This window comes from Sceloporus occidentalis, unplaced genomic scaffold, assembly GCF_023333645.1.
Source record: "Sceloporus occidentalis isolate IW3139 unplaced genomic scaffold, rSceOcc1.0.p SCAF_2, whole genome shotgun sequence".
In the NCBI taxonomy this organism is placed as follows: Eukaryota; Metazoa; Chordata; class Lepidosauria; order Squamata; family Phrynosomatidae; genus Sceloporus; species Sceloporus occidentalis.
In genome coordinates this window covers 184546825-184560280 of record NW_028316982.1, presented here as the reverse complement: position 1 = coordinate 184560280, position 13456 = coordinate 184546825, and the positions used below count along the sequence as shown (strand labels likewise).

General features: G+C 39.1%; 1 protein-coding gene across 5 annotated transcripts in view; it reads left to right on the top strand.

Annotated features, from left to right (window-relative positions):
• Nucleotides 1-12939, top strand: part of SH3KBP1 (SH3 domain containing kinase binding protein 1) — a 203267-nt gene extending 190328 nt beyond the window's left edge. For 2 of the 5 annotated variants that reach the window (XM_089511712.1, XM_089511713.1), the window contains exons 16-18: nucleotides 2650-2915; nucleotides 4824-4887; nucleotides 9597-12938. In XM_089511712.1, coding sequence (XP_089367838.1) covers nucleotides 2650-2915; nucleotides 4824-4887; nucleotides 9597-9638 — 372 coding nt within the window. In that variant the 3' untranslated portion in view covers nucleotides 9639-12938. Of the gene's footprint in view, nucleotides 1-2649; nucleotides 2916-4823; nucleotides 4888-9596 lie in introns of all 5 variants that reach the window. The other 3 variants (XM_089511710.1, XM_089511711.1, XM_089511715.1) reach the window with 3 other exon arrangements.
• The last annotated feature ends 517 nt before the right edge of the window (nucleotides 12940-13456 follow it).

Sequence of the window (13456 nt, the reverse complement as noted above, 5' to 3'; positions counted from 1 at the left end):
GTAAAAAAAAAAGTGTGCTTAGTGTGGGATATTCTTTTTTCTAATATGGATAATATACAGTGAAATGGCCTTCTCAAAATGAATGTATATGATCTGTTGCTTCAACACAATGAAGCATGATAAGAAGAATGGAATATATGGGCATCTACAGTTACAGAAATAATAGAATATCATGTAGGTATCCCTTGGTGGATAGCATTGTTTTACATAAGGTAGGCTTAAAACAGGTGGGGAATGTGTGGCCCTGCAACTCTGAGCATCCTAGCCCAACATAGCAAAAGATGAGGGATAGTGGACATTACACTTCAGCAACATCTGGAATTCTACCTGTCCCCCACTCCTGATTTAGATTTATTGCACAAGAAAAGAAAGCAAAAACGGAGCTGTAGAGTAGCACCTTTTTTCATGCCTTACCATAATGTTGTAGTACTTCAGTTCTCTTCCCGTGGGTAACTGCTGTAGAAGCGTATCTTTTGTCCAACAGATTTTTCCAGCTAGACAAAAGATGCACTTTTAAATCCATCTCCAGCAAGAAGAGAACTCTGAAGCATTACAACATCATGTGGTAAGGCACAGAGAAAGGCACTACTCTCTGGCTCCATTTCTGCTTTCTTTTCTCATGTGATAAGGCACATAGAAAATTGGCTGAAACTAAGTACAGGTTTCTTGGGGCTTAAGGCCATTCAAGAGATCTGAATATGGTGACCTGACCAGAGATTTTGATGTCTAAGCAAGAATTTCAATTGAGTTTCCCATTTTTCAGACTTTGTCTACTGTGTTGATCCCTTATAGCAAACAAAACTAGTTTCCAGAATGTCTGAGATACAAGGTTATTTTTTTTACACAGCCATCTGTTCTTGCTTATTTGAAAAATTTACTAAGCAGTCCTAGATATATCAAAGTTATGTCCCATAAAGTTCAGTATAATTCAGTATAGGATTGCAATCTTACACATGATTATTATATACTCGACTCATAATTTACAAGTAGATGTTTCAGTTCCCTTGTTATCATTAGAAGTGAGATTTCTTTGCAGGTATTTAAATCGTTCAGACTCTAGTATACTAAGTACAGTCAGCCCTCCTTATCCACGGATTTTTTATCCATGGATTCAACCATCCATGGTCTGAAGATATTAAAAAATAATATAAATTCCAAATGCAAACCTTGTTTTTGCCATCTTACATAAGGGACACTATTTCACTATGCCATTGTATTTAATGGGACTTGAATGTCCATGGATTTTGGTATCCATAGGAGTCCTGGAACCAAACCCCAGTGTAATTGAGACAATAAGAAGATAAAAATTTGTCCTTCTGCAAATTCCTTATCCAGATCAGATTCTCTGTCCAGAGGTCCCAGCCAGAGGTTTTTAATATCACCTACTGGTATTAAAATGGTGGTGCTGAGGGTTGAAACTCAGACTCTAGAAACTTGGAAGTTTGTAGGTTGACAGGGAACCCAAGGACCATCTAATCCAGACCCCTTCCAACACAAGAATGCCCTGACAGATGGCCATGCAACATCTATTTTAAAACTTCCAATGAAGAAGCATGTAATACCATCCAAGGTGGTCTGTTGCACTGTCAAATGGCTTTTATCATCAATAAGTTCTTCCTAAAGTTTAGTTGGAATCTCCTTTCTTGTAATTTGAACCCATTGGTTGAGATCCTTCTCTCAGAAGAAGCAGGAAGCAAGCTTACTCTCTCTTCCATGTGACAGCCCCTGAGATATTTGAACATGTCTATCTTATCACCTCACAGTCTTCTCTTTGCCACATTATACATAGCAAACCTCATTAACCAAACACTGAAAAAGTTACGATTGCAAAGTGTGATCTCTGCCACTGAGGTATGGTTCCTTTTCCTTATAATAATAGTACATGGTCATAGTTTTAGAGCTTATCTGTGCAGAGACAAATCGTTTAGTTGCATTAAAAAACTCCCAAGTATTTTCACTTAATTTTGATTCCTTTTATATTGCAATAGTCATATTCATATCTTCTCTCTATCTCTGTATTTTTTTTCTCTTTATGTGCCCTGTAGTCTCTGGGGTTTTTTTAGAAGATATTTTTTTCCCCACTGACCCAGTTTTTGGTGACATTCTTTATGGTCAGTAAAAACATTCAGAATGAAATGATTTCAGCATTTATTCTCACTGGTAATGGTTCATGGTAGGCTTATGTCAGCTTCATCTTAAGATCATTTTGGAAATTCTTAGGGGCAAAACAGACAGGCATAATAAGCCAACTTTCGGGCGGCTTGGGGGCATTGCAGTCACATCATGCACACCCCAAAGCTGCCCCAACCCAGAAAAGCCGCTCTGAAAAGGAGCGATAAAAAACTGCTTCTTTTTAGAGTGTTGTCCAGGACTGTGTTGGCAAGGTGGATTGGGGCTGCATATGTCTGTTTGTCATAGCTCCAAGGTGAGTAACTTCTGGGCGACCCCAATACACCTTTTTTGGGCAGTCGGTTTCGCCCCTTTTTTGATTTGCTTTGGAAACCTGTTCTGTCTGTTACATAGCTAACTATATGAAACATCTCAGTTTTGCTGCTGAACAGAGAAAAAAATTATAGCTGTGAAATCTGAACTTTTCATTAGGAGTATTCTAATGCTTGTGTGTGATTTTGCTGTCATTTTTTCCCATAGGTATCTGATAACAAAGCTACATTGCCTGCCAAGCCTGGAGGTTTAACAAGTGGAAGTAATCTTCCATCTTCATTATCATCCTCATCCGCACTTCATCCAGTTACAGCAGGAACAACAGGTCATAGGTCAAACTCCCCATCTTTGTTCATTACTGAAGGAAAGCCAAAGACTGATCACTCCAGCCAAGGTGAAGCAGCATTGGAAGAGCTGAGGACACAGGTTAAGGAGCTACGAACTATCATTGAAACTATGAAAGACCAACAGAAGTGAGCATTAATAATTCTATTACCTTGTATTGCTGTGGTACTGTGGGCTGCCTCTTTCAATTTATGAAACATGTAGTCCATGGCTTGTTCTGCCCATTAATATTTTATGTGTTTGTTTGCTCCTTTTTCTTGCAGTGTGTTATGAAATATTTGGAGGAAATGTAGGAAAACATGGTACATGTCCTATAGTAGGGCTATACAAGTGGATCCCCACAATAAATAATGGCAGTTGTTAATAACCTGAGCCTGTAATTAAAGGAGTGAAAAAGGAAAAGATGTGAAAGGATTTGTGTTAACATGCAGAATTAAAAAAACCCACGTTTTGAACATTTGAAAGTACGAAAGTCTGTGTAAGGTCAATGGAACATAGTGAGTGTGTGACTTGACCTGGAAGGAGGTTTAAGGGGGCAATTTTAGTAAACTGACCTTTGCTGCAACTTGAGACATTATCCAAATAGCCTTGGACCTGCCTGTGACCTACAGTTGTTCTGCAATGGTATACATTGCAGGACAGCTATCAGACATCACTTTGAGCAGGATTATTAACAGTGAACTACACTGCAGGGCTGTTGCATTATTGCTCCCTGAGTGTAACGTGCAGTATGACTGTAAAAGCAATGGATAACATGGCAGGGTTTGTTGCAAGTTATTCTTTCAAATTCAGTCCCACTCTCAAACTGTAATTGCTTCATATAACACTGCATAGTTGTAAACAATCAAGAACCTGTCCTGCCATATTCAGTGTGAATTACACTCTGTTTGAGACACAGCCCCATTCTAAATTGTAATATGGGCAGTGAAGTGCATTTACTTTATAATATTCACTACTAGGGTTATATTTTAAATGTTTCACACTAAATAAAAACTGGATTAGAATAAATTATCTTTGCAGCTTCATGATGAGATTATTGTAGTGTGTGGGGTGCCCAATCCCAATTGCATTAAAATCACTATTGATTTATAAGGACAGTTCTCACTCGTATCCCTGAGTAGAGGGCTTTTAAGTATATCTTCCTGATGCAAACCAGGAAATCATGGGATGGTGCTCTCTATATCTTTTTTTTATTTTACATCTCTGTGTATTTTACTTGACTTAAATAGAGCCATTCCAGTTCATAGAATCATAGAGTTAGAAGAGACCACAAGGGCCATCCAGTCCAACCCCCTGCCATGCAGGGACTCTCAGTGAAAGCATACCCAATAGATGGCCATCCAGCCTCTGCTTCGGATATGCTCTGACTGAGAGTTCCTGCATGACAGGAGGTTGGACTGGATGGCCCTTGTGGTCTCTTCCAACTCTATGATTCTATGATTAATCTCTGTTATGAAACACAAATATCCATTCAAAAGCAATAAAAGAAATCACTCTGGAATTTCAATGTCTGCACTTAATCAAAGCTGAGTAAGAACTGAATTGATAAAAATACAGTATGACCCCCATATCCGCAAGAAATACATTCCTGCACTTACTGTGGAAATGCAAAACACAGGTAATAGTGAACCCTATTGAGATGAATGACTTCTGGCACAAGTATATAATCACATTAGAGGATCTAGAAAATACCTCAAGAGAATGCCTCTTTAGTAATTTCTAGATTCTCCAATGTGACTCTATGGTCAACTTCCAGTGGAGGCATATCATAGAATTGCATTGGAGAACCTAGAAAATGCCTAAAGAGAACATATTTTTTTGGACCTAGGTAAGTGAAACCTCAGGTACCAACCTTGTTGATATGGTGGTTGTACTGTATTGAATTTGAGAAAGAACGCTATGTGGTGCAACATTTTTAATCAAAAATGTTGCACCACATTAAAAATAACTATGTTATTGAAAACTGTTTTTTTTTAATCACAGGCCTGTATAATATATATGAAACAGTAATACAATCATTTCAATTTTTTTCCTAGAAAAGAGATTAAACAATTGCTTTCAGAATTAGATGAAGAAAAAAAGATCCGTCTGCGACTACAGGTATTTGAATCTTATGTGGCCTGGAACAAACTGAACATGAAAAGTTACCATATTAAATGAATTGTTACTGTTAACAGTATTTTTGTTTTATTGTTTGAAAGCTCCTTATAATAATATTTATTTAATAATAATATTTATATAATAATAATAATAATAATAATAATAATAATAATAATAATAATAATATGTATACCGCCCTACGGCAAACCAATCCGGGCGGTTGACAACAGTAAAATATAAAATATAACAATTAAAAACAGTTTATCCCTCCCCCCCCCTTAAGACAGTATTAAACAGTATGACATATTAAAAACACAATATCAAAGCATAAAAACAACAATTAAAAACTAAAAACCCTGATATCCCTCTGTTGATCCTCAACCATCACTAAGATGGGGCCACGGGAGGAATGAGGGAATCAGGGAACCTGGGCCGGGATGGTTAATCTGGAAAGGCCTGCCGGAAGAGACCCGTCTTGACCGCTTTTTTAAAGCTGTCTAATGATGTTATCTGACGGATCTCATCCGGCAGGTCGTTCCAGAGCCAATACCACTTACCACTAGCCAATACTCAGTATCATTTTCCATTACTACTTTTTATTCCTTTTTTGGGGAGGGGTGAATGGCCATCTAAAAAAGTAAGAAATTGGCATAAAAGTTGAAGATAAATACCATGATTCAAGAGAAAAGAACAGTGTCCTACATTTGAATCCAAATTCTTACTGACTTCTAGTCTTCTTTTAGTCTCTCCCCATTTCCCACCTGTTGTGATCTTTCTACCTTCTATCATTGTAGTAAAAACAAACAGGAAGGAAACATTGAAGATTTACTTATGAAAAGAACTCTGTAAGTAAATAAACAACTGACTCTAATGCATCCTCTTCCATTGAAGAGTGATAAGAATCTAAAATGAATTAATGACTGTTCTAATTCACTGTCAAAACTCTTAATTAACTTATATCAGAGTCAATTTATGGGATTCAGTGAGCTGCTTAATTACTTAATACACTACTTGAAGACCGAAAGAAGAGTCAGATTTCTTACGAGAAGAACATGTAGATGTTCAAATTTTATGAGCACTGAATTTAGATGTGTGTCTCTGTGGTTCAGTAAAGACTTCACCAAATGGAAATGCTTGTAACTGACATGCTATGGTTATTCTTAAAATGAAGGAGCCATGTCCACTAAGTGAAGCAGAGTCACCTAAAATTTTAAGGATTTCTCAAAAAAGAACCTCCCCCCCCCCCAGAAATATTAGAACTTTGGGACAGTTTGCAAGTCAGTAAAAAAAACATATCTGTATCTATTTGACTGTAACTTAACCTTATGTATAAGTCCAAGTTGGATTTGGAGGCCAAAATTATGGATTTTAATATGACCCATGGATAAGTAAAGAGTAAAACCTAGAGGCATATAACGAACGATCTAAATGATGAAGCAAAAGAAAACAATGACAAAGAACTTAGAAAATTCCAGCAGGCATAACTGTGCTCACACCAAAGACTCAATGGATGAGAGAATAGAGGGGGTCAGTGCTTTCTTGCCTTTCATCCTTTCTTTATAATAAGAGTTAAAGTACAGTATTTACATTGACCCATGGATAAGTTGACTCAGATTTTTTGAATCACTTTTTAATAGAATTTCTAGATTTATGCATGTGTATATAGAGGAATCATTAATTTTTCCACATTGATGACTGAGAAAATGATCTTGCTGAGGGAAAGAAGCATGAGGTTCATCTAGAGTGGGCCACTCCAGATGATACTTTAGAAATGTTGACTATGATAAATGACTTCTATATTCTGTTATTACAGGTGTGAAAATCTATTAGTCTGATTTGTGTTGGATTTCTTAGGAGTTTATCATACCTGAGGGCTCCCGTCATGCTCCTGTCGCCGAAACGTCACCAAACAGCAACAGAAGCCTCGTGGTGGGATCGCTCCTGGCGCTGTTAAAGGGGAACGCTTCCGTTTTATCATGGAAGTGTTATCATAATTGTTTTAAAAAGAGGGCTTTTTAAATAACAATTTAATCCGTTATTAAAAAAGCACCCTTTTTAAAACAATTACGATAACGCTTCCTTGACAAAAACGGAAGTGTTCCCTTTTAATAGTGCAAGGAGCGATCCCACCAGGAGGCTCCCGTCGTGGATGGATGACGCTGGGGCAACGGGAGCATGGCAGGATCCCTCAGGTATGATAAACTCCTTAGACTCTCACTGTTATATTCACCTATTATCTCATAGTCTCTTGTAATTTTGTGCACATTTTTTCCCAAAATCTATCTGTTCTTTATATGTGTTTGTACTGAATAATGTTTTTAAATTAAAATGTCTCTGTGTCGATTTTTCAAATACATGCATCTTTAGTATTGTGAATTTTCATATGAGAATATGATCCTGCTCACTTTTTTATGCTTCAACAGAAAATTATCAATTTTAGAAATGCATGTATTTTTGAGGCATAAGAATTCCTCCCCACTGCCACTTCCGAGAAGTACAAAATAGTTATTTTCTTAGAGAAATAGAAACCCAATAAATGTCTTTTCCATCATTGGTTTTATGCTCACACCTCTATCAGTAGTGGCAACAGAAACATCTCTTGAACTGAACAAATCCTCATAAGAATTCCCATTCATCCAGTACTCAGATACTCCTTATTTTTCAAAAGCATGGGCAGCTCTCCCAGTCTATCGTTATGAGGGCAACAACTTCTGCTATAATTTATTTTGAAAACTGTTACAGTTAAAAAGCAGTATACAAATACTGAAGGGCAGGGGTAGGCAACCTTTTTGAGCCGGGGGCCGGGTTGCTGTCCCTCAGACAACTGGGGGGCCGAAGCTGGGGGGCGGAGCCGCACACAGGAGGTGGAGCTTCCACCCTCTGGGGCGGAGCCGCATGCCAGGGCAGAGCTTCCACTATCCGGGGGTGGAGCCACTCGTCAAGGGCGGAGTTTCCACCCTCCGGGGGCGGAGCCGCATAATAACAATATTTGCAAAAAGCCACTAGGCAATGCCATAACACAGGAAAAATGCATGCACACCGTCTCAACACAGAAAAGAGCAAGCAAGTCCATGTGGGGGGATTTTGCAAAGAGAATACCAAAGGATAACAACAATAATAATAGCAATATTTGCAAGCATGGAAGTGACTAGGCAAGGCCACAAAACAGCAAAAAATGCATATCACTGTCTCAAACCACAAAGGCACAGGTAGTATAACCCCCTCCCCCAATGACCAAACCTCTCACCTGGCTCAGTGGCTGTGGCTCTCTCGCTCTCTCCTTCCTCTCTTTCTCTCCCTTCCTCCCTCCCTCTCACTCCCACCCTCTCTCTCTCTCTCTCCTCCCCTCCCTCCCTCTCTCTCCTCTCCCTCCCACCCTTTCTCTCTCTCTCCTCCTCCTCCTCTCCCTCCCTTCCCCTCCCTCCCTCCCTCTCTCTCCTCCCCTCCCTCCCTCTCTGCCTCCTCCTCCTTCCCCCCCACTCCTCCATTTATAGGAGGGAGGAGGGAGGGCGGAGCCAGGAGGGAGGTGGGCGGAGCCAGGAGGGAGGCCTGCTGCGGCCACCGGAGTACCGTTTCAGGGCTCCGTCTGCCGCAGCGGGCCTTCCAGGGGCCTGGTGCGGCTGCTGGAGCCCCGTTTCAGGGCTCTGGAGGCCGCAGCGGGCCTTCCAGGGGCCCGGTGCAGCTGCTGGAGCCCCGTTTCTGGGCTTCAGCTACCGCAGCGGGCCTTCCAGAGGCCCGGTGCGGCTCCTGGAGCCCCGTTTCAGGGCTCCGGAGGCCGCAGCGGGCCTCCTAATGGGTGCCGCCATTTTGAAGGACAAAATGGCGGCCGAAGCGGCCAAAATCGGCGGCCATTTCAGTGGCAGGAGGGACCGGGGGCCGGCACAAAGGCGCCCGCGGGCCGGAGGTTGCCAACCCCTGATGAAGGGGATAAAACAGTGGTAAATATCACCCAGAGCCACTCTTAGAATTGTGATTAAGTGTTACTGAGAATGGACGCACACAGCCAAATTAGAGGCGCGGTACACAGCGCCAGGAAAAAGTGGCCAAATTGTGAGGTACCGCTGCGCAGCAAAAAAAGGAGTGCGCAGAAGCAGCTCCTTTTTGCGTTGCAGCTGTGCCGCAGCAAAGCACCAGAGATGGCGTGATGATATCACAGCTGTGCCACACCGTTTGGATGTGGCACAACTGTGACATCATTGCTACGCGACCGTCTGTACGGTGCTGCACAGCAGTGATGCCCTGGCCACGAGCTAGGGTTGCGGGGCGTGCAGTCACTCCGCCCCCGGGCAACCCTAGCATGTCACCAGGACGCCACAAAGTGGAAGTCTATACTGGGCTAGAGGTGTTTAGAGGATGGAACCAACAGTTTATACCTGCTGCTTCTGTTTGTGGGATTGGGCTCCTATGGAGAAACTCAGCAGATGACTGAATATCAAATTTCCCTAACAGTACATCTACATAAGGAGAGCCAGCATGTTGTAGTGGTTTGAGCGTTGTACTATGATTCTGGCAAAGGCAAAGGCAAACCCCTTCTAAACAAATATTGCCAAGAAAATCCAGTGATAGGTTTACCATAGGTCATAAACAATTTGAAGGCACACATTAAAACAACAGTCACTTAGGCCGAAGTATGAATTTGATGGTGTAACAGCTGGATAAAACAATGGTATAAAAATGGATTAATCTGAATCTCACTTTTTTTTAAATAGATGGAGGTAAACGATATAAAGAAAGCTCTTCAATCAAAGTGAAAATTGGATAGATGGAATGTCGTATTGTTCATCGTGACCGAGACTTTATGCCCCAGACAAAATAACTTTGTGCCAAATGATTAAAGATCTGCCTACATCCCTTTGTTTGAACAACTAGCACAAGAGTTTGAATAGCACAACACAAATTCCAGTGAAGAGAGGAAATTTCCATGTGACACACTTGCTCAGCTATCACACTGGTTGTGACTGAAATTGTTTTTACTGTGCTAAAATATCTTCTCTACTTCAAGTTCACAGGCAAATTGACAACTCAGGCAGTTTAGTTCATAGTGGTACTATTTTAATGATATTTTCCATAAGTAAAATGTACTTCAGGTTTTATCAGTTTACAGGTTTTATGATTTTGACTTTTTAAATTGTCTTTTGTCACACAGATTCTTAAAATGTTTGTATAGCATATAGCCAGAAATGAATGTTGATATTTGGGTAAGGGGTTGTTTTGTTTGGTCTTTATGCTTTCACTCCTTTCTCTCTCTCTCTCTCTCTCTCTCTCTCTCTCTTCCCCTCTCTCTCCCTCCCTCTCTTTTCTCTCGCTACACATAGAGCATCTTAATTTGTGTTATTTTAAATACTATTACATATGCAATCTTATGCCCAAAAATTATCTACAAGATGAATCTTAAGTTTGTGTACAAATAGTTTACTTAAAAAGGAAAAAAAAACATGAAAAGAAATCTGGTCTTTGCAATGATTTGTGCCTTCTTTTGCCAAACACTGATTGACGCTGGTGTGGGCCAGATCTTAGAAATGTAGCTATCACAATGAGGCCTACCAGTCCACTAGAGGTCACTCTTTCAGCATATTAGCTGCTTGCTCTTAAGATACTCGGTATCTCGTGTGTGTGTGTGTGTGTGTGTGTGTGTGTGTGTGTGTGTGAGTGACTAAGGTAGTATAATGACCACAACAGGTAGAGGCAGCTTTATTTCAACAGCTGTAGCTTTATAAAATTATTACTCAACTGAGAATTCCCTTCTGCTTGATTTCATTCAAACTTTTAAAACACCTACCTGCTTTTATCTCCAAATTTGCACATCTAGGGTGAACAGAATTTGCATAACCTAAGAATAACATAAATAAAATATAAATCAATGAGAGAGAGAGAGAGTTGTATTATTTCATGGCACAGAATATTGTGCAATATTAACCCGGTGTTTAATGTCAATTGCCACATTATTGTTGAGCTTGCTACTTTGGGGAAATGAATGATTTTGTATAGTGATACCCAGCAGCACAGTTTTCTTTCCTAGGATTACATAAAAAGCAGTGTTTACTTAATCTATTTATGGGTTGTGAGAATTTTAGCTTTTGAAAGTGATGGAGTGAATGTGCGTGTTTGCATATGTATGTGTAATCTCTGAAAATAGCTCATGACAAAAACTGTAGGTGGGTGTCCTGTTTTCATAACAGGTGATACTAATATGGCAGTCCTATACATGTCTACTGCAAATTTCTATTAAGTTCAATGGAATTTACTTATGAATGTATGTATGGGATTGCGGTCTGAGGGTGAAACCCTATATAAATTTACTAGGGAATAAATCCCACTGACTACAGTGGAACTTAACTTTAAGGATTACACTGTTTGTCTCCTTGAGAAAAATTAGGCATATGTGCTGTTGAAATGTCCACCTTTTGCTGTGTTTTGGCACTGCTGTGATCAGAGCTGTGAAGTTTACATTAGATATCACACAGTAAATCTGTTTTATCATATCAGCATTTACCCCACAACTTCATGATTCCAGTCCAGGATTGTTAAATTCTGATTCTATAGACTGAAGGACTTACAGCATGGTGGTAGCCTCTATAAATTTTATTATGAAGCAGAAATGTATTCAAATTTACATACCAAAATGGAACAAAATGTTGTATTCAGTGATGCATCAGAATACTTACATTAAGTCTGTGTCTCATTTGTTATCTTTAGCACAAGCAGTAATTATAAACATTTGTCACTGTGATACCTCTGGATCTTAAAACAGCATTATTATGTTAATGTTACCAAACCCATCTTGGCATGTATCTTTTACATAGTGCTTTAAGAGCAAAGGTACATCATGGATTCCTTGATCTTCACAACATCCATGTGTTTGATAGCTACTGTAGGTCAGTAGTATGAGATATCATTTTACAGAAGGAGCTCTTTAACTTGGTCCCAAGAGTCCTAAAATGCTGAGGGCATTGTGCTGCAATTAATATGATTATGCAGCTTCCATGATACTGCGACATATATACTGATCTAAGTGCTTGGGAGTGGGCAAAGGCTAATAGAAATTTTAGATGTGCACTTGAAATGCTAGCAGTCTGTGGGGTTTGGCATATGGGCAAGACTACAGTGTCATGCCATTTTGAATGTTTTCCTGGAAATAGGTGTGTTCAGTATGCACATTTATTGTACACTGAGGGGTCCCTGTCTTGTAGAAGCAGTGGTAATCAACATGGCAAGGAAGTAAATATGCAAATTTGCCAGGAGAAGAGCTGCTTTGAGTTACTTATAGTATGTCAATTCATTCATTATTATTGCAGTATAAGCAGTTTCCACATGGCTGTATCAGACATTGATTGGATCACAATGGATTAGCCAAATCTTATATCAGGTCAAATAATTGTATTTCCCCCATTCATGCTCACATCACTTCTCCTAGGTCCTGGAGGAACTGGCAAGGGATGTGATAACAGCTGGTCATAGTTCGAGTATAGAGATGTTGCCAGTCCAAGGTGGGACCTGATCATGTTGGTGTGATTTGCATGCCTCAAAGAGTATTTGGGCTTAAATCTAGAAGTGAAAGTTGGCTCTGAACCAGGGTTTCCTACTGAGTCTTTGCAGTTCTCTTAAAAGTTTCCTAGCAATAAAGATTTATAGCTACTAACTTCAAAAATAAGAGAATTCAACAGATGGACAAGTGTGCTTCTAATTTATATATATAAATAAGTAAATATATATATATATATATATTTGAAACTTGGAGTTACAGGATAGCATTGTAGATTACCGATTCCACTCACTTGAAGATCTAACTGTAAATAATTACAGTGTGAATTTGAAGACAGAGGGCCTTGAAATATAAGACATAATTCTAAAATGTTATTTTGAAAAGGAAAAATAAACTATCTGAGTTATGCATTAACTGACCTGAAATCAGGGTCTCTTAATTTCTTTTTCTCCTCCTGTTCTGATGGTAAATTGTCATTTTATAAAACTGTATTGAGGAGTCCAACATATTGTGATTTTAAAATAATATTAAATGAAATTTTGTGAAAATACTTTGTTCAAAGCTTTATTCTTATAAAGATGAATTATCTTTTCTTCTGCATTACATTTGCAAATAGCATTTTACAAAGAAATTACATTTCAGTGCTTTAAAAAAGATTACCAATTATGCATTTACTCCTGCATCATTCTTAGGTTAAAAATATTTATTTTTCTCCCCAAAGCAAACAGAAATGTATATATTGCAAGTGAATGTTAAACTGATGATGATTTGACTTTGTTTTTCTTTGAATTGTACTATATTGATAAACTAGCATTATATTGGCAGCTTTATTAAAGATCTGTCATCACTTTCTTTTTAGTTCATACTGAAATTAAGCTGTGTTCAAATATATGGCTTTGATCAATACAAATAGTTGACATTTTGTTTTATCAACCATTTAATATTTAACTTTATAGTTTACCATGCCTGATACATGTCAGTGAAACTCTGTATTTTTAAAAATTATTTATGGGTCCCTGAAAGATTAACACATTTCTTATGGCAAAATAACAGCAACAACAACCAAGTCTACCTCGGAGTGTGGTG